This window comes from Chrysemys picta, chromosome 7 (genome assembly GCF_011386835.1).
Source record: "Chrysemys picta bellii isolate R12L10 chromosome 7, ASM1138683v2, whole genome shotgun sequence".
Classification (NCBI taxonomy): domain Eukaryota; kingdom Metazoa; phylum Chordata; order Testudines; family Emydidae; genus Chrysemys; species Chrysemys picta.
This window is the reverse complement of record NC_088797.1, coordinates 50,554,743-50,575,595: the sequence shown is the minus strand read 5'-3', so window position 1 is coordinate 50,575,595 and position 20,853 is coordinate 50,554,743. Positions and strand designations below refer to the sequence as shown.

The 20,853-nt window shown below is 58.3% G+C and overlaps 1 protein-coding gene across 2 annotated transcripts in view; it reads left to right on the top strand.

Annotated features, from left to right (window-relative positions):
* The first annotated feature begins 777 nt into the window (after positions 1-777).
* SEMA3F (semaphorin 3F) overlaps positions 778-20,853 on the top strand; it is a 106,216-nt gene continuing 86,140 nt past the window's right edge. For both annotated transcript variants that reach the window (XM_005289350.5, XM_005289349.5), the window contains exons 1-2: positions 778-1,078; positions 9,260-9,411. In XM_005289350.5, coding sequence (XP_005289407.2) covers positions 9,300-9,411 — 112 coding nt within the window. In that variant the 5' untranslated portion in view covers positions 778-1,078; positions 9,260-9,299. The remainder of the gene's footprint in view (positions 1,079-9,259; positions 9,412-20,853) is intronic.

The following is a 20,853-nucleotide window of genomic DNA, read 5'->3' as shown; positions in this document are numbered from 1 at the left end:
GTTTTTCTTTGTTGTAGGATATTTGGCTGGCTGGATTCTGCAATATCACAAAGGCCCCTTCCTCCCCTCCCTCTCTCCCTCTGTCACTCACACTCCTCTTCCTCCTCTCTCTCTCCCCCACCCACCCCAGGGAGCCAGGAGGCTCCAGTGCAATAGGCTGCAGAACTAAGCCAGACAAAGGACTAGCTTTATTTATTTAGATTTGCTAGGTGACATTTCCCCCCCCCCTTTTCTGGGCACTCCCCCTAGAAAACAGGCATCAAAGAATCGGTGGGAAGTGAGGAAAGGTACCAAAGGTTTGGAAAGGGCTGTTCTAAGGTCTGCACCAGCCAAGCCAGGCCCTAAGGCTGGAGCAGGGGAGCGGGGCCGCGCTGGGGCGGGGGTAGGAGTGAGGCTGGAGGTGAGCTGGGCAGGGCTGGGGGGGGCATGTAAACTGATCCGGGGGTGGGGAGGAGACCAAACCAATCCCCTTCCAAGCATTCCTCTGCAATGCTCCCTCTGCCAAGCCCTCCTGAGGCTCTGGCACCAGCGGCTTCAGCGGGGAGGGGCGGTACAGGTGGAAAGGGGTGGGGGGGGAGAGAAGCCAATCAATCCAGCCCCCCATCCCAGGCGGGGGAGGGCGGGGCTATGCAAATCGCAGGCAGCAGAAACCAATGGGCTGCGGCGGGGCCGCGGACTCAGTACGAGTTGTGGAGCCAGGCGGGCCGGGGAGCGCACGGGGCCGGAGTCTGCGATCGCTGCGCGCAGTTCTGTTCGTCTCGCCAGCGCTCCGCGCACGGAGCTGCCAGGGGAAGGCAGCACAGCTCGGCTCGGCGAGCCTATGGCCCTGGGGGTAGAGCCGGCTCGCCCCTGATCGCCGGCACCCCGCAACGGGGGGCGCACGGGAATGGAGCGGGGACTGTGCCGCAGGGCACCCTGCTGAGATGCTCTTGGACTGGCGCTAGGGTCCCGCTCTCCTCCGGGCTGGGGCTGTCCCTGGATCGGTGCCGGCTCCACGCCCGCAGCTCGCCGCAGCTGGGAGCCCCGCGCGTCCACGCTGCCCCGTCGGGGGGCTCAAACCCCGGAGTCGTCCGAAGAGGTACGTATCCGGCGCGGAGCAGGGTGCGAGCCCCAGTCCGGGGGGCTCGGTCCCCTGCCCAGCGCGCTCCACAACTCCGCTAAGGCTTTCGCGCCGGCTGTGGCTGCGGAACATTCTCCCCTGGTGCGAGGCCAGGGCCCGGGGAGGCCCGTTGGGCTGCACCTCCGGAGGTTCGGCAGGGATCGGGCCCCGGCAGGGACCTCCCGTCCCGAGATGGGGCTGAGGGGTGGGAAGGCAGAGATCCAGGCGAGCGCTGCTCCCAACAAACTTCGGGCTGGTTTGAACTCCCCCGAGCAGCGCAAGTCTTCGGGTCGGATCGTTTTGTCCCGCGCCCGGGGGGCAGAGGAGGGGAAAGGGGTCCTGACTTCCTAGGGGCTAGCAGGGCTCAGGGAAGCTCCCGCAGCCGAAAAAGCCGTGGGAGCAGATAGACCTGCTGAGTCCGCCGGCGCCCCGGGGCAGCTCGGCGGCTCTAGCCCTCCGGGCGTGCGGCTGGCGAGCGGGAGCTGCCCTTGGCCGCGGAGGGAGTCGGGTGGGACAGATCCGCGTGGGAAAAGGAAACGGATGGCGTGCCAGGGCTGGCCTGATTCCTCGCAGCGCCCTGACGGGGCAGGGCTCTGGGAAGCCACCCGCAGCCCCTGCAGCTCAGGAAAGTCCGTCTCCCTTTCCGAAGTCTCCTGCTGGTGCCAGGAAGGGGCTACCTCCAAACCCCAGCCCGGCTTGCACCTTTAGGGGGGTTGTTCCTCTGTCCCCTTCCCAGGCCCAGGCCGATTTGCCCAGCCCTCTTGACGCTGCCCCAGGGTTCTGCTCTCAGCCGCTTCAGGGCCTTTGCTTTGGGCCTGGGGTGACCCAGCGCAGAGGTGGGCGAAACCCCTGGGTCTGAGCGATCTTGCTGCTCTTTCGGCTTTATTGGTTTTTGAGTTCCCTGCATTTGTTGTCCATTCTCCCTTCTCTCCTTCCCCTGGTCCCCTCCTCTTCGCCTTGTTTGAATTCTTCTCCCGAGTTCTGGGCCTAGGGACAGCGGTGTGTCCCCTTCTCTGCCCTGCTTCTGGTGGGGCAGTAGGGGAGGGTTAGCCAGTCCCCCACCTCCATCATCTTCCTACAGCCTGCGTTGTCAGACGGGGAGGAGAGGAGCTCTTCAAGGTTCTGCTGCCAGCCTCACTCCCACATCGGCCTGTTTGTTTTCACTTTGGCTTTCATTTCCCCAATGAAAACACAACTGCTGTATAATTAGTGGGAGACATTCCCGTGCCCGGGGAGCTGCGGCCGCCCCGGCTAATTGCGTCAATTTGTTAGACAGGACAAAACCCCCAACCCCTTGTTTTCCTTTGCTGTGGCTCAGATCTCTCAGGCCCCAGTGCAGCCAGAGACTCCCCTGCTCCTGCCAACAGCTGGCACTGGTTGCTTGGGCTGGGGCCCTTGGGCCAGAACATCAGGTGGCTGTTGGACACTATGGAGCCAGGTCCTGGGATGGGGGACGTCTCTTGTTTGGGTTAGTAACAGCTGCTAGCATTTATTTCAGCATCCCCCAATTCCTGCTCCTTCCTTTCTTTGTGCAGCAGCCTCAATTAAAACCTGTTTCGCCTTCTACCATGCAGGGACCTCTCTCCTCGTCCGTCTCTGGATGGCCTGGTTGTCCCTGAGTCGTGGGGCTTGTAGATGTCCCTGAGATGTTGGGTAGGGAGGCTCCCAAATCCATGGGAGAGGTGGATCTGCCTCAGGGGAAGCATGAAGTGAGGGAAGAGCCAGAGGGCTGAAAGATGGAAAGAAGGAACCCAGAGAGAAAAGAGGGACCTGTCAATGGGGCACGGAGGGGCAGGCCCTTGGCAGTCTGACCCCACAGGAGCCAGCGTGCCCAGACCCAGAGTGCCGGGAGACTGTTAATGAGCTGAGGGGTGGGGAGGGCAGCTCGGCTGTGTCCTGCTGGAAGGCTGAGGGGTTTGCTGCAGTGACAGCAGTGCTGAAAGCAGTGCTGCACCCTGGGGTGTGCTGGGTGCCCCAAGATGGCTGGTTTGGGAACGTGGCAGGGGTAACCCTGGAGATGGGCAGAATGCTCCTGGGGGTCCAGGTTTGGGGACCTGCCTGGCTCACTGCCATGTCTGCTTATCGTTGGGCCCTGGCTCATCCTGTCAGTTTTCAACACCAGCCCCCGCCCTCCCTTCACTCTGCCTTCTCCCTCTGCAATGGGGGTGTGTGTCTCTCTCCTGTGGCCGGGAGGGAAGCCGATCTCACCTTGGGGGAATAGTCAGGAGTCACATGGCAGCCCCAGTTCCTGCCAGTGCCACCCTGCAGGGCACGAAGTGCCGTGAACTCCCTGGGAACATGGCTCTTGTGGGGAGTGGCAGAGGGTGGGGCAGTGGGGACACAGAACAGAGTGCTAGTGGAGAGCCACCAACACTCCCCTCGTCGTTCAGGCTCAGGGCGCTTCCTCTTCAGAAATACAACCTCCCCTCCCCCCCGCCGCCAGCCCATGCTGTTAGGATGCTGGGGGGCACCAGCAGAGGGGGCCACATGCAGCTTGCCTGCTCATTCCTCTCCACCAGGAGCAAAGGGTTCTGGGACAGCAGATGTCTCAGGTATAAGGGCACAGCATCAAACCCAGGACAGGTGCCTTAGTCAGAGGCTACCCAGGTGACCCCGCTGACCCACCCAACCTATGATGCCCACCTGGCCTGGTCTCCTAAATACCTCCAGGCTGTCAGCCCTTGGAAATGATCTAACAAAGTGGCAGCCCTTCTTTTACCTGACTGGTCCAAGCGCCATACACACGGGGCTAGAATGGTGATGATCTCCTGAGAGGGGGGGTACTAAGAGGAAGTCCTGTTCCCCCAACCATCTCCCAGCCTTGACCCACTGTCAGACTCCAAGGCTTCCCCCTCCCAGCACAGGTCAGGCAGGTGAAAAGATAGAGGAATATCCCATATCCCCACCCCAAGGACCAGAGCTGCACAGAGAGACCCCTCCTGGGAGAGGGCAACGGAGGGTTAAATGTGGCTGCGGAGGAGTTATGTAGGGGGAAGTTATCTGTCCAGTCCGAGGGGCTGCAGCGTTTTGCTGATGTCATCGTGTGCATGTCTTAGTCACAGAGTTCTTAAGAAGTCCCTTTTGACTCCTGAGCCTGCGGCTTTCTTTTTCTCCCAGAACACTTCCTGCTCTCTGAGCCCCTTTCTTGGACACACGCACACCGAGAGCCAGGCACGGCACAGGCCAGCCACTCCCACCCCCTCTGAATGGGCATTTCAGCAGCAGAGCTGAGGAGAGCTTTCCCTTTCTGCCCAATTGCCTTGGCTCCCAAACGTTTTGGCTAATCTTTATTTGATTTATTTTGGGGACGGGGAAAATAGCTGTGCTGTTTATAGTGAAATAAAAATAACCTAGAATGCCCAGCCTCGGAGTTTGGCCTTGCCCGCCTGCGCCAGGAGCGGAGGGTGGCTGGTTCTTGTTGAGAAACAAATCTGTCCAGAGCAGTTGAGTTTCCACATCTGAGTGTGAGCGACATCGGAGAGAAGAATCGCAGCGCTGAGATGCACTTGGAGATTGGTCTATTCCCTCTGCTCTCTCTGCATTTGTTTTCCTCCCAGCTTTGGACCCTGTTTTTCTTTCTCGTTCCTTTTACCGATCCCTCTTTCTTTCCTCCTCCTCCCTTCTTTCCATTCTCGTCTTTCTCCTCTTCCCCCTTTTCCTTTGTTTGCCATCTCACTCCCCCTCTGACGCGCACACAGCTCCATCCAAATGCAATAGCAGGATCTGCCAGAACTATTTCCCAAAGCCGGCAGGGGGGTTTATTTAACTGCAGCCGACTGTAGCTTTTATATCGCAGGGTAATTTGGTTTTTAGACGTCCCGGCTCCAAAACACATGGCATTGTGCTAAGTGCAGAATCTCAGCCGGGAGATGCTGACATGGAAATGAGCGAGAGTACAATAGACTCCAGAGAGAGAGTTGTGTGTGCCTGAGAGGGGAAATAGATCGATGAAACAAATATTTACGAACTCCAAAGGCAATAGCAATACAGTAGTGACTGGGAGAAGCTGTGATTCCTGTGATGGTGGGGCATTGCCCACAGTTGAAAGAAGCTCTGTATTCCCAGGGGCTCAGCCTAACATCCTTCCAGCCATTCGTCTGACTAATTTGAGGGATTTTCCTATCAAATCCCCAAAGTTAGTTTCCACCATTTAGACAGTCTCCTCCAGTCAGCTCCCTGCAGTTTGCTCCTTGGGCACAGGGGGCAGCACTAAAGGCCTCTCTGGCCCCCGCTGCCCCAGGAGCAGTATCAGGGCATGTTCCGCCCCTCGCAGCCAGCTCGCCTGCCATCTCCCTGCCCTGCTGCCCCCAGCACCTGTCCCAGACATCAAGGCCTCAGACGAATAGTGCAATGGCCACATCTTGGGGCTTGAACCGGGGACCTCCAGAGCGCAACGTGGGACCTGCTGCAGAGCCAGAGCTCCTGGGTAGGGCTGTACCAGCCTCTGGACTGGCAGAGACAGGGACCTGTGCCCAGTGGGGGATGAGCACCAGCTCATGTGATCCCGTGGCCCAAGAGGGTTTCGTGCAGGCACATGTAATTATTTGTGGTACTCCACCTCCCCCACGCACGCTTGCTGGCCTCATCCACCTGTTTCAGCTGGGCTGATTGACCAACAAATACCCCAGTGGAGACAAGGCCCTTGGGCAAGTGTCTGAGACCCCCATCTCTCCACCCTTACCTCCGTCAATGGTGCTTTGCCACCATCAATTTCCCCATGCGACATGTGGCCCATCTGTGGTGGGAGGGAGATGGCTGGATCTGTCCCTGAGCCAGGAAGAATTAATAACCAGGTGCCTGAAAAGCACAGAGCTGTGAAATGAACCCGCTTTCCCTCCCCCTTGGCAAACCAGATATCCCCAGACACCGGCAGTGTCGCCACCTCCCGCGCATTTACGGCAAATGTCCCGGAATTTGGGGCCCGTGAAGCTGCAGTGCCTGGATTCATGTGAGCATTTGAGAGCCTCCCTCTTAGATTGGGAAGAAGGAAGTTTCTGGCCCTGCTGGTTGTGGAGAAAAGTTGGAAAACGGTGACCGTAACAGCTCAGAAATCAGAAGGCAAAGGGGAAGAACCTCGGTTTCTTATTGGCTTAAATCTCATGATTTTTAGGCCAATCTCCTGATTGATTGGGACCTAACTCCTGACTGAGCACAGGGGTCTTAGCCAGACTGCAGTGAGGAGCCTGCCAAGTGATCAGTCAGATCCTCTCCTCCCCAAGCTAGTCCTCTCCTGTCCACTGTGGATGCTCTGGCATTTTGGGGCGGCTAGTGTGCTTGCTCTCGGGGCAGCTCCGATCCGACCCAATTCTTTTGGTGCCAACGGGCTGTTCCTTTTTGTTATTGCTTATCCCAAACAAGATCAGATCCACCCTGCTTGTCCAGGACACCTTGCCAAGCACCCCTCTCACCGACTGGCTCCGTTCAGCAGGGATCCATCCACAAGACGTTGGATGGAGCTGGTCCTTGAAGGGGCAGTGGGTCTCGTCCCAGCTGTGCCACTGTGCCTCCCTGTGGGCGAGAGGGAGATGAAGATGGTCATGTGACCCAGTCAGGCCCCCTGGATGAGGGATTGGGCTGGCTACTGGGGGAGATGGAGAGAATGGGAGGAAGGCCTGGGGGCAGCTGCTGAGGAAGGGGCAGAAGGCAGCCCAAAGAAGTCTGTGATAGATGGAGGGGAGCCTGGCAAGACTCTGTGTTTTGTGTTTGGTTTTGGACTCACACCCTGGAAAAGGTGGGCTTAGCTGAAGGCCTGAGTCACTGAGGGGAAACTGAGTCAGGGATGTTTCAGGAACACCCCCCTCCCCCGCCATGAAGGGTGAACTGGAGGCAGCGACCCTGTTAGAGAGCCCCTCCCACCTCCTTCCAGCCGCTTGCCAAAGCAGGGAGGCCTACTGGGTAGGGCAGTAGCATAGGACTTGGGAGACCTGGGTACAAATCCCTGCACTGCAACAGACTCCCTGTGTGACCATGGGTGAGTCACCTGGTCTCTCTGTGCTTCGGTTCCCCACCTGTCCAACGGGGATAACAGCTCGGCCCCCTAGGGGTGTGTGAGGAGAAATACACTACAGATTGTGAGGGATCCAGTCACTACAGTGATGGGGGGGCCCAGCTAGATAGTGATCTTAAAGCACTTTGCAAAGAGAGGGTCAGTCCCTTTATCCCTGCTACGCAGAAGGGGAAACTGAGGCAAAGCATGACACACACACAGAAGATGCATGGCAGAGCCAGACTAGAGTTCTGACTGCCCAGCCTGTGCCTTGCTCACTGGACTGCGCTGCCTCCTTTCTAGCAGATAGGTTGCCATGTTCAGAGGCCGTGCGTGAGGATTGGGGTATGCCCCACGTTCGTAGGGAGTCTGGTGCAGGTCAAGCTAGAAGGGCAAGACTGAGCACGGGGTGTGAGCACCGCACTGGGGAGGAGATCTCTGGTAGCAGGCGGCTCTCTTTGAGCACAGGTATCAAAGACCTAGCACTTACGGGGAGGGATAGCTCAGTAGTTTGAGCATTGGCCTGCTAAACCCAGGGTTGTGAGCTCAATCCTTGAGGGGGCCATTTAGGGATTTGGGGCAAAAATCTGTTTGGAGATTGATCCTGCTTTGAGCAGGGGGGTGGACTAGACGACCTCCTGAGGTCCCTTCCAACCCTGATATACTATGATTCACTGGTAGGTGATATTCAACCTATTCCAAGAGGCAGTAAGTGGCTTTGCTGACAGGGTAATTAGCCAGTGGACCAAGGGGGTTGCGGGGAGTCTCCGTCACCTGGAATCCAGACTGGGCATCTTGCTAATGCCTGCTCCTGGCTCGGCTCAACACAGGACTAACGGGAGGAGCCCTGGCCGGTCACTAGGGTCCTGTCTGGATTTAAAATCCTGTCACTGCCACATTAAGATAGGTCAGCTTCAATTCCCCCCATTACCCCTGGGAGCCACATCCCATGTGAGCCTGGTGGTTCCTGCAGGGCCCCCAGCTCTCCCCTTCATGGTATTGCCGTATCCCCGCGGCTCCCAGCCAACCTGGCACATATGGATCTTTTTCTTTTTTTTTTTCCAAAATGCCTTTTGTCTCTTTTTGTTCTGTAAATAATGAAGTCCAGATTTCCCCTCCGCTCCCTGGTTTGCACGGTTCTTTGCTTGGTGGGGGATGTGAAGGGGAGGGAACAATCAGGATCCCGGCCAGCAGCTGCCAGCTGGTGGGCCGGCCAGGTCCCTCCATGACTGCCATGGGATCAGGCCAGGAGGGGCCTGTTTAGTCCTGAACCAGCCGCTTGGATTACTGCCCCTCAGTCAAACCCCATTTGCTTTGGCAAATGAGGCCAGCCTGTGAGCTGGTTAATTACAGTGGTGCTGCACCCGGGGATGCTAGCTTGCTTGGCGGAGTCCGCTGTCCTGCAGAGACTGGGGACCCCTTCCTGAAAAGCGCCTGGTGATGGGGCGAGCCTTTGGGCCTGCCCCATCGCCTGCCTCCCCTTAGCCCCACGTTCAATGAGCGGCTGGTGAATAGTTTGCAAACTGGTGCGGGTGGGATGGGCTGGTCGGAGCAAAGCTGGGTTTGATGGGTCGCTTTTATAAGCGGGGACCTGGCAAAATGACGGGAAAGATACAAAAGAGCCAACTGCCCGGGCTCCTCTAGATGGGCCAGACGGCAAGAGATGTGGAAAGGAATGACAGAGTGTCCTGTCTGGTCTACTCAAGCCCTCATGGGAGGTTGCCCCAACTCCCCAGAATCTGTCTCCCCAGCTTCTAGCTCTCCCCCCGCCCCAGATCAGTGCTACCTGGGAACTGGGCAGGGGCTGGGGAATTACTCCAACGGTAGCCCTAAGACTTGGGGCCCCATCTCCCCACCGCAGGATCTGAGGAACAGTCAGTAGGGCTTTTGCCGACTGTCAGACCCCTGGGGTTTATGGACTCCTAGACTGGCTCATTCCTCCCCTCTGCCCTCTCCCCCCAAGTTCTCATCCATCTTCTGATGCAGGGGGAACTATGTGGGAAGGAGCCTCGGAGGTATGTGTGAGCTGGGTGTGCCCTGGCAGTAGTCTGGAGTGTGTCTGTGGATGGTGCCCCCTATATGAGAGGCGGATGGGGTGAGAACCACATCCCCGCAGTGGGCGGGCTACTCCGTTCTCAGCCCCCCAAGTAACACTGCTTTCTCCTGCCCGCTAGGCTTCCCAAGGACTCTGCCTAGACTTAGACCCACCCCACCATGCCCCTCCTTGGCGTCATCCTCTGGGTCACTCTGCTGACGCTGGGCTGGAGGGCGGCCCACGCCAAGGACTATATCTTTGCCACACCAAGGGTGCAGCTCTCCTTCAAAGGTAAGACCCTGTCTCCTTCCTTCTTGAACCTGAAGCTGGGGGTCCCGTGTCTTGTGCTTTGGGGTCACTGCAGCAGCTGTGTCCAGAGTCCATTCCAGGAGCATGGGAAATCCAGGTCCGGTTCTTCCCCTCCCAGGGGCTGTACCAGAGTCCATTCCAGGGGCTCATAAATCCAGGTCCGGTCCTTCCCCTCTTTAACCTCGGGGCCATTAGCACATCCATCAATCCCCTCTGTGTCCACCCCCTTCCTGAGCCAACATGTGCTTTGGGGCACAGGGAAATCCAGGCCAGGATCATGGTACCTTGCTGGAATGGATTCTGGTCAGTTCCTCTGGTGCCAATGAGATAGGGTTACCATACATCCGGATTTTCCCGGACATGTCCGGCTTTTTGGGCTTCAAATCCCCGTCCGGAGGGGAAATCCCAAAAAGCCGGACATGTCCGGAAAAATCGGGACATGCGGGGCCGGCGGTGCTGGGCCGGGGGCCGGGGGCCGGGGCCGGGCCGGTGGTGCTGAGCTGGGGGCCGGGGGCCGGGCTGGCGGTGCTGGGCCGGGGGCCGGGCCGGCAGTGCTGGACCGGGGGCCGGGGCTGGGCCAGGGGTGCTGAGCCGGGCCGGCGGTGCTGGGCGGGCCGGGGGTGCTCGGCCGGGGGCTGGCCCGGGGCCGGCACCCCAGGGCCCGAGCCGACCCAGGCTGGAGACGCCGAGGGGGCCAGACTGGGCCGCGCCTCCTCCCCCCACCCCCCGCCCTTACCTGCTTCAGGCTTCCTGCGAATCAAATGTTCGTGGGAAGCAGGGGAGGGGGCGGAGTTGGGGCGGGGACTTTGGGGAAGGGGTGGAGTTGGGGCGGGGCTGGGGGCGGAGACGGGGCCCCGTGGAGTGTCCTCTTTTTGGACACTCAAAATATGGTACCCCTAAATGAGATCCGCTTGGTGCTGTGGGTGGTGCCACGCGGCGTCTCCAGCTGAGCGGGGGAATTGCATTGTGGGACAGGGAACTTTCCCACCATTCCTCAAGTTGAGCGCTGTGGCTGGCAGACCAGACAGTGGGTGGCAATGTGGCGAGCCCAGGCTGGTCCTGGCACCTAGGACCTGGCGATGCCCCGCGAGCAGGCTCCCTTGGAAGGGGGGAGGGGCGACATGGTTCTTCTGGCTAGTCTCCCCTCTGCCCATGTGGTTGCACAGGGCTGTTGGACTCCCCCATGCCAGATGGCTAGGGTTTGGAGCACGTGGCTAGTGGCGTCTGTGGGGCCGCAGCTGAGCTAGTCCTAGAGGGGAGCCCTGTGCCCAGCCCCACAGCACCCTGTGGAAGGGGGCACAGGCCCAGTTCGCAGTTGATGTGGTTGAAGGGTGAACTGGCAGAACGTGGCAGCTGCTGTTTCAACAGAGGGTGCACAGTGAGCACTTCTGCTCCCCTGCCCTTCCTTCTCGTCCCTGCAACACAGAATGGCCCGGGCCTTGGGGGAGCCGGCAGGGCGGGTTTTTCTGTAAACCCCAGCTGGGGCGAATGCAGAAAGCACACGTGAAGGATCAGAGCTGGCAAAGGAAGGGACAGGTGCAGAGCCCCGGAGCAGGTGCAGAGCCCCGGAGCAGGGCTCGCTGTTGCAAATTAAGCCACCCACTGGTGTTGGTGCCTGTATGGGCTGGGACACTCCCTCCTCCCCCGCCCCCGTCCGTTTGGGGGATCTGTTCACTGGCTCTGCACTTGCTCAGATACCTGGACCCTGTCCAGATGTACATGGCCTTTTGCGCTTGCCCCAGGGGTGCTGGACCCTGCGCCAGGCGGAATGCTGCTGGGGTGGGGGTTGAGCTGGAAAGAGGAGGGGTGTGAGTGGGTGGCAAGTTTCAGCAGGGCCAGGATTTGTACAAGCAAATTGTGGTTATCATGGGTGCCTCTGACCAGTCTGGGTGAACGCTGCATGGGCACCTGTGTCCTGGGTGTCTCTGCCACTTGCCACCTGTGGAGTCTCCCCAGCTGGCAACATTCCTAGCGGGCAGGGCACTGCAGTAGGACTCATTGAGACCTGGCTTCTGTTCCCACCTCTGCGACCTTTGCCGAGTCACTGCCTGCTATGTGCCTCAGTTTCCCCTCTTGCTCCTCAGCTCTTGAGACCAGGAGCTCTTCAGGGCAGAGTGTCTTTTGCTGTGTTAGACAGGGCCTGGCCCAATGGGACCCCGACGTGGGTTGGTGCTGCTAGGTGCTACCATAGACAATATGATGCGGCCCAGGGAGAGTCCCATGCAAATTCAGCCTCTGCCTCTTCTCTCCCCTGGAGGGGTTTGCCCTTTGGGCCCCTCTCGTCCTGCTGCTGGTGCTGGAAGCGATGTGGGACTCAGCTGAGCAGAGTGGGCAGGTGCTGTGTGGACAAGGAGCAGGTGGATGGCCGGGGCGGGAGTCCTAGAGGATTGTGGGAAGGCTTTGAGGGTTTGCAGCCCTCAACAGTTGTGCCAAGGCGCTAGCCTGCATCCGCACTAGAGGGAGCAGGAGGGACAGTCGCTGTACCCCAGCCATGCCAGCGCAGTCCTGAGATTGCTGCCACTCCACCCATGTGGGGTTTGTGCGTGTGGACGGGGTGGTGTTAATGGGAACACTCGAGGGATAACTCGGCATTCACTTGCTGGTGGAGGCCAGCCCACAGCCCCATTGCAAATGAGATCCCGTAATGATGCCCGCATGCCCGCTGGCTCAGCCAGGCCCTTCGCCATTTGGTACCACTGGGCGGGTGTGCAAATCTGTGCAAATGGCTGTGAGCCATACAGCCGTGGCTCCTCGTTTCCCCCACTCTGTGCTGCTAGGGCCCAGAGCTTTGTTTCCTGCCCTGGGCCCTTGGCTGAGGAAGCAGGACACTGCATGCCCCCGTTTGGGATACTGCTGTTGTGCTAGCATGGTGCAGACAGGGTGAGATCCACCCCTTGCCAGGCCTGGGTGGCACCTGTGTCCCTGTTTTGCTGATTTCGGTGGCCGACAGGGCGTGAGCCGGCCCTCAGTGAATTTAATTTTACACTGTATGTAGCTGATCCCATGTGACCCTGCTGACTCCAGTGGCGTTCCTGCTGGCTTACGCCGGGGTGCCCGAGTGCAGAGCCCGGCCCTTTATTTCTCAGAAAAACTTGAACTGAAACATTAATTCAGATGGTCTCAGGGTGGGGCACTGTCAGATGGGCTGGAAAGCGGGTCAACCACCGTCCCAGACCAGCCCCGTGTTGTCTGGGAGATGGGTGGCCATGGTGATGGGCTCAGCCCAGCCTCGAATAATATCTTTGCTAATGGATTGGGAGTGACCCACACGCCGATCAAGGCGAGCTGGGAGGAAGCGAGGAGAATGAAACCACACAAAGGCGCTCAGCAGGGTTAGGCACACGGGCAGCAAACGGAAGCTGATTTCAAGGAAAGCATGGTGGTGGGGCCTTCTGGGGAGCTGAGAAAGGAGCCGAGTCCTGGGACAGATCTAGCTGGCAAAATGAAAAGTTCAGCTCCACAGACTCTTTGCAACAGGCCACTACTCTCTGCAGGGTATAAACTGAGGAGGAGGAATTATTTCACACAATACTTGTGGGTATAACTAGGATGACGCTCGGGGTGCTGGGCTGGGGACGTTCCAGCCCTGGGGACTTTGGAGACCTGCCTCGGGGGTGTGTTTTGTGCACAGGCTGGGAAGTGGATTCGATTACTAAGGTTTTTGCAGGCCTGTGGTTCTGTGATACACTGCAACAGGGCTGCATCGCGATGTGCGGTGTTCCCAGCTGTTCTGGACTCCAGCATGGAAAGAGAGGCAAGCCAGAGCAAAATTCAGTCTTTAGTCCTTCCTCCACCTACAGTGTCCACTCCCGGCAAGCCCGTACTGAATGGAGAGGTCTCGCCGACCCTCTACGTAATCACCCAACAGTGTCCCCTATTGGGAAGCTGGTTATCATAACACCCAGGTGTATGTGCTGAGCAAAGGATGTTGAGCAGTGTTGCAAGATTGAGAAATGGGGGGTGGAGGGAATTGCAGCCACCTGATCTCTTTGGAGACTAGATCAGGCGCTTGTTGCACGGGGCTGCCGGAATGTAACTGCACATCATGTTTCCAACAGCGTGTGCGTTGATGCAATGCCCATGCCAGGGGCGGCAGCTCTAACATAGTCCAGACAAGCATTGTTAAGCCTGGTCTGTGGCGGGATTGTCCACACGCAGTCGCTTCCACGGGAGCTGGGCATTGCTTGTACGTCTCTGGTTTAACTCCTTTAACTCGCGCTGCCCTCGCCGCTGTCCATGACAACTGGATCGGGCAGTTGTCAGGTGGGATTCCCAAAAGCATCTGTGACTTAGGAGCCCAAATCCTGTTGCCTGAGGGATTTAGGAGCATGGGTCCTATTGACTTTGACTTTTCTCTGGAAATCCCAGTTTGGGACTCAGGGTGGTGTTTCCAATTTTCACTCCTCTACCTGCCTCTGCTGCCGCCTCTGTGTGGTACCCACTGGGGATCTGTGTGGCTGCGCTGATTGACAGCTGTGTGCCTGCCTCTGCAGCCATCGGAGAGCTGTTAACGAGAGGCACTGAGGGAATTGCTGCTTCCTTTTATCCCTCCCCCCCGCTCTGAAAGCCACCTACCCTAGGTGCAGATTGGCACGGATGTGCTGGGCAAGGAGGGTGCAGTTTACACTTCGTTGAACTGGAGTAATTATTGGAGCAACTTTTTTGCCTTACTCCGAATGAGCAGGTCACCACCCCCGTCCCCCGTCCATTAGGGGGTCTCTTTGCCCTGCGGCTGCGCTCTTTCAGTGTCTCCAGTCAATGAGAATTAACCTCTCGCCTTCCTTAAGAGCCAGCTGGGATGCTGGAGTTGTAAACTGAGCTGGCTTTAATCGGCTTTTACGAGTCGATAATTTCTCTGTGTGTCTCTCTGCACCGAGGCAGCAGGGCGAGTCGGGATGGGCGGCTGCAGGGAGACCTACTAAGCAACACAGGCCCTCATAGCCAGCTCTGTGCATGAAAACAACTTCAAGGCTGGGGGAAAGGTGAGGGATTCACTGGGCCGGCACTCTCCTCCTCCTTGGCCCAAATCCCACCGCAGATTAGTCGACAGGAACAGGCCCTACCTCCGCAGGCAGGAAAGGAAAGCAAGCGAGCAAAGATAAGCCCTGGCGGGGGCGTCAGTACAGATGGCGCAGGCCCAGCAGGCACTGAAATAGGAGCCAGGACTGTGCCTCTGCTGAGCTGTCAGGGCTAATGGCGTGCCGGCTTTGCAGGACAGGGATCCAGCCCTGCTTTTATGTCACCAATGGAATGAGTTTGGCGGTTTGAGCCATGGGCCCATTAGGAGGAGCTGGTCATGCCATGAAAGCTGTCGTCCAATAGCGCACAAGTTGTTGTGTTTTGTTCAAGAGAAAATTATTGGAATTGGGGCAGCACTGCAAGTCGGGAGTGAGGGGCACTGGCAGAGCTGTGGCGGGAGCCCAGGACTGGGATAGCGGGGGGCTGCAGGTTAGCAGTGAGGGGCACCAATAGAGCTCTGTATGTGGGGAGCCCAGGGCTGGGCTAGTGGGGGAGTGCTAAAAGTTCAGGAAGATGCCCAGAGCTGGGGGTGGGGGACGCAGGTCTGCAGTTGGTGGGTGGCTGCTGGTGGGAACTGAAGGTCACCGGTTGAAGGGGTGTCCAGGTGTGGCAGGGTGTTTAGCAGGACTGCAGGTGCCAGGAATGCCAGGAGCCCCAGACAGCTGGACTGGCCAAGCCCCGCGGGGGTCCCGGATCTGGCCACTAACTCTGTGCCCAGCCAGCCAGGTTCATCCCTTGTGCTGCCCAGTCTGGCTGGCTGGGCACAGAGTTAGTGGCCAGCTGGGAGAGCAGCGGAGGGTGGGTGGGAGCTAGGCTGCGATGGGAGGGGGCTAGTGGATCAGGTTTGGGAGGCTTGGTCACCCCACAATGACCTGGAGGAAGGGGCTTGCTTGGGGCAGGGTGGAGCAGGGGCCACGGCAGCACCCGGTGGCTCAGAAGGTAGCAGAGAGAAAAGCATTTTGCCCCCAGGGCAGATAAGGGGAGGTCAGGAGGTGAGATGAGGATGGTCACCCGCTGGGCCCCTCCCACTGGGCCTGCAGTCTGATTCCATGTTTAATGTCCCCAGGCCTGGCTCCCCGCCCGGCTGCAGGCCACGGTTGCAGCCGGGTACCCTGCTGGGGTCTGCCTGTGGAAGGAGGCTGATAGATGGCCCAGGGCAGCGCTGGGCAGTGCCAGGCAGTCCAGGGCAGCTGGCACCTGGTTTTCATCCCTAGATTACACGTCTGGAAGGGACCACTGGGATCTGACCCCCTGTCTATCCCAGGTTAGGGATCTTTTCGAAAACCATCCAATCTTGCTTTAAAAGACAGTATTTGGTCCTGCCATGAGGGCAGGGGACTGGACTTGATGACCTCCTGAGGTCCCTTCCAGTCCTAGAATCTATGAATAAAAAATGGGCAGGGATAGAGAATCCACCCCGTCCGTGGGTAAATGGTTCCAACGGTTAATTACTCTCACTGTGGAAAATTTACCCCAATTTCCAGTGTGAATTTGTTGAGCTTCAACTTGCCGACATTGGGTCATGTTAGACCTCCCTCTGCTAGCCTGAACAGCCCATTGTTAAATATGTGTTCTGCACATAAATACCTATAGACTGTGATCAGGTCACCCGTAACCTTCTCTTTGTTACGCTAAATAGAGTCTCTCACTGTCAGGCAGGTTTTCTAATCCTTTCATCATCCTCGCGGCTCTTCTCTGGATACACTCCTATTTATCAACATCCTTCTTGAACTGCGGGCACCAGAACTAGACACTGGATTCCAGCAGCGGTTGCACCAGTGCCAGGTAAAATCACCTCTCTGTCCTATTAGAGATTCCCCTGTTTATACACCCCAGGATCACATTAGCTTTCTTGACCACAGCACCACACTGGGAGCTCACGTTCAGCTGATTATCCATCACGACCTCCAAACATCTTTCAGAGTTGCTGCATCCCAGGGCAGAGCCCCCAGCCTGTAGGTACAGCCTGCATTCTTTGTTCCTTAAGGTTTACATTTCCATTCAGTTTGTTTGGAGAATCTCCTGTGACCGGACAATTATCATCTACGTCCTCTCAGTCCAGCCAGTTAATCTGGAACAGCCTCCTTTTGCCTTTCGTATTACCTGGCATTACAGGGCCAAGATCCCATCTCACGTGTGCCCCTGGTGTAAACCAGGAGTGAAAGCTGTTGAAATCCAGGGATCCATGCAGGTGTACGCAAGGTTCAGGCCCATTGAGGCATAATCTCCTTTACTTCTGGTGTTGATCCAGAGCAGCTCTCTGATGGTGTTATGTGCATGCAAGAGGTGGGACTGCCTGGAGAGAGTATGTGGATCAGCATGCTGTTGGGTCTGGATGGATGGATTCTCTCCTCTGCAGGAGGCAGACGGAGAGCTAGGAAACTCTGGGTCTGAGCCCACCCCTTTGGCGGGTGGAGACTCTCAGGAGAGATTCCCCAGGCTTGTGACATGCACAAAGGCAGGGCCATTCCTACCCATACGCAAAGTACGCTGCTGCGTAGGGCACCAAGAAATTTGGGGCACCAAATTCCCTGGTGCCCTGTGCAGCTGCGTGCTACTCCAGCCTCTGCTCTGCCTCTTCCCCATGGCCCCTGCCCCTGCTCCACCCTTTCCCCACCCTCACTCCACCCCTTCTCCAAAGTCCCCGCCCCACCTCTTCCCACCCCTGCTCTGCCCCAGCCCCACCCCCACTCCACCCCTTCCCCCAAACCCCCGCCCTGCTCTGCCCCAGTCCCACCCCCACTCCCCTGAGGACTGCAGCAGGGCCGGGACTGCACTCACTGGCGGCGGGAAGTGCAGCAACCCGGCCCCAGCCCACTCCGCCTGTGAGTGCTGGAGGGCTGTTCCCCCCTACTCCCCAAGCCAGCCCCGCCCCCCCACGGAGGCCTGGAGCCCCACACACTCCCCCCGCAGGGGGGCTGCATAGGGCCCCAGAATTGCTAGGGACGGCCCTGCACAAAGGGACTGGTGATGGGGGTTGCAGAGGTCCCCAAGGCGAGGCTGCCGAAGCCACAGCTCTGGAGCTGCGCGTGCACCGAATGGCTGGTGCAGTGGCAGACGCCCAGAGGGAGGCGCCGGCCCTGCTGTGCCACAACAGGCAAGGGATAGCCGAGGGTCTGGACCCAAGCGAGAGTTTGGCTGAAACCCTGGTGATGGAAACTGCTGCCTTGGCTCTAGCTTCGGGGGCTCCCCACTGAGCTCTCTCATTGGCCATGTGCGCATCCCCCACTGGTGAGCCTGTCTCAAGCACCGTGTGCCTGAACTGGGGCATGAGTCTGGTGTGGCCCAGCTCGGGAGCTCTCGGTCTGGCTGCAGCAAGTCCTGCTCTTACTCGGGAGGGTGCCGGTCAGGCCCCAGTGCCGGGCAAGGGGCGGCTGTTACCCCTGCGCAGAGACGTGCCGAGCAGCGCTCTAGAGTCAAAGTGGAATTTTGCTTTCCACGACTGCTCAGTTTTGCTCCTAAATTCCCCAAGGAAACTCTCAGCTGGGCATGTTTGGCTCGCAGCCAGTGCGCTCTGTTCACAGCAAACTTGGGGTGATCCGTGCGAGCCCCTTTAGAGATGTGGGACATAGGAGAACAGGTGACATGACCTGAATTGAACTTGGCTCTGAGCTGCCTGGCTTTGCACTGCTAGGATCTTCTCCTCTGCAATGTTCTTGCCAGGATTTCACCCCTGGAGTTTCTGATGGGGACTTTCAACCTGATCTCCAGCTTGATAATACATCTGTTAGTCTATAAGGTGCCACAGGACTCTTTGCTGCTTTTACAGCTCCAGACTAACACGACTACCCCTCTGAAGCTTGACAATGGTTTTTGCTGGGCCACTGGAGTGCCTAGGCTGGAGTGTGCTCCTGTAGGCTGGCTTCACCCCTTTGCTTCAGAACAGTTAGTTACTCCCAGTGTACGTGAGATCAGAACCAGCCCCATAGCACCCATTGGGATCCTTACCCTCCCAAGCCTTCCCATCAGCGCTGGGCTGCTCCTGCGGGGCACCTCCATCTCAGCTTGGGCCTGCTTTGAGGCAGCACAGGCGGTGGCGTGGGCTAGCTGCCCAAGTCCTGCCTAGGCTCTCAGACGGGGCTGTGCCGGGCGGCTGGCCCATGCTGTCTGTGCTGCTGCTAAAGCGCTGGCTCCGAGCAAAGCTCCGGCTGCAGCATAGACGGCCTGCATGTGTGGATGTGGCCCTGGTGGCGGGGATGAGCAGCGATGGAAAACAGCCCCGATCCAGAATTTTGCTGTTCAGGAGGAAAAGGGCCAGGCCACAGGGAGGGTCTGTGCCTCCTGCTGTGCTGATGGGACGGCTAGGCTCTGATGGGGACCCCCACGGGCACGGCCAATTTCCCAGCTTCCTCTGCATTGGGCAAAACCAGGGTGGATATTTTTAATCAGCTTGTCACCCAGACTCCATTTCCCAGCCTGCTGCTGTCTCTTCTCTCCCGCCACCATGCGCGGGAGGCTGGCTTAGGGCCCCAGGGGCATTTGCAGGCCGCTCCGGGCCCTCTCCTCGCTCCTTTAAACTGGGGCTTTCCCAGCAGTTATGGGGAATTAGAAGGCGACTCCCGCTGACTTTCGTTGCCTTAGGCCCCTGTGGAATCCCAGCCTGAGATCTGTGCATCTCACCTGTTGACTGATCTTAGCAGCAGCCCCCAGGGCTCGTGTCGGATAAAAGGAAACACACTTGTTTTTACACAGGATGCCGTTAGTCGTTGGAACTCCTTGCCACATGAAGTGGTTGAGGCCATGTTTGAAAGAGGGGCTGGCCATTGATATAGAATCATAGAATATTAGGATTGGAAGAGACCTCAGGAGGTCATCTAGTCCAATCCACTGCTCAAAGCAGGACCAACACCAATATGGATCACATGACTGTCCCGAGTTAGAATAGTTACTGCTGACAAGTTCTGGCAGGGGTGTTGAACTTCCAGCTGCGGGACTAAAGCTGATCGCTGTTAAAGACCTCACGGGGGGGCAGGTTATCCCACATCTGCTACTTCTGACACCTTCTTTGGCAGCATCTGGTGTTTCCGCAGCCAGAGACAGGGGCTGGGCTGGAGGGAGCTTGGTTCTGCTCCAGCCTGGCAATGCCCGTGTTCCAACGAGGGCATGGGGCTCCTTGGCGCCTGCTGCTGGAATCCGGGTGAATTCTCTGGCCTGGGTTATGCAGACCAGCCATCAGAATTGTTCCATCTGGGCTTAGGATCCAGGAATCTCTCTCCTTTCTGAACCTCCCTCTTGCCTGTATTGCACTTGCTCCCCAGCCGGCCAGCGGCCAAGCTCACAGTGGCTGCATTGCAAGTAGCTCTGGTGGAATTCTGCCTAGCCGCGCTGCATGACCTCGTGGGAGGCACAGTGGCCAGCAGGGAGCTGGGCCCAGCCATAGCTAAGCCACAGAGATAAGTGCTGGTGAGAATCAATTGTCTTCTTAGTGGAAACCAGCCGCTACACTAAGTGGGAATCCTTTACTTCCCAATGAGAGAGACAAGGTTGGGGAGGTGATAGCTTTCACTGGGCTGACAAGTTCTTGGCAGAAGAGACAAGTTCTGCGCCACACAGAGCTCTGCCTCTGGTCCGGGACAGGGCCTCGGAGCACCGCAGCTAAACGCCAGGTGGAACCGATTGGGAAGCATAAGGAGTTAACACATGTTGCAAGGAAGTGGGCAGTCACAGCACACAAGAGGGATAGTGGGTATGTGGTAGTGAGACAGAGAACCAGCGTTGCCACTGAGACCTGGTTTGTGCTAAAAAGCAAAGGCGACCCCTTCTGGTAGCATAGGGTGCAGTGCCGTTGAGTCCAGGATTTCAGTGTCTTGCCGAGGGAAGAACAGGAGCCTCTCTTTGGAAGGGACTGGGCTGGTTTCCCGAAGGACCAGGGCTGAGAGGCCAGGGCTGGAGCGATGGCTTTGGGAGAAGTGTTCGCCCGGGGCTCAGAGGGCAGTTTTGTCATTTTTCGGTGCAAGCTCATTTGGCAACGTGGGGATTGGCTGCTTTCACCCGCCTGGCTGCTGGTGGGGCATTGGGTGCCCTGGACGGAGTCCATCGTCTGTTGTGATAGGTATGGGTAGCGCTTCCAGGGTCGGTTGTGCCCCCCTCCGGTCCGGTGGTTATGCTGAGCCCCAGTGGTGTGGCAGTGCCACCAGGGCAGGGCAGCGATGGGCAGTGGGCGTGGGACCGTTGGCCTCGAGGCCTGCAGTTCTGGTGTGGCCCCGCAGCTGGTAGAGGGCTGGCTTTGGTTGAAGGACAGTGTCGTGGTGGGCTTAGCTTGGCTCCTCATGCAGAGGGGTCTCTGCCCCCATCCCTCCTCCCTCACTGGCAGGATGGCCTGGCCAGGGAAACCATGTTCCTCTTGTGTCCATCGCACTGTGGCAGCCTGCCTGGCCTGGGGTGTTTGTGCCGCTGCTCTGGGGT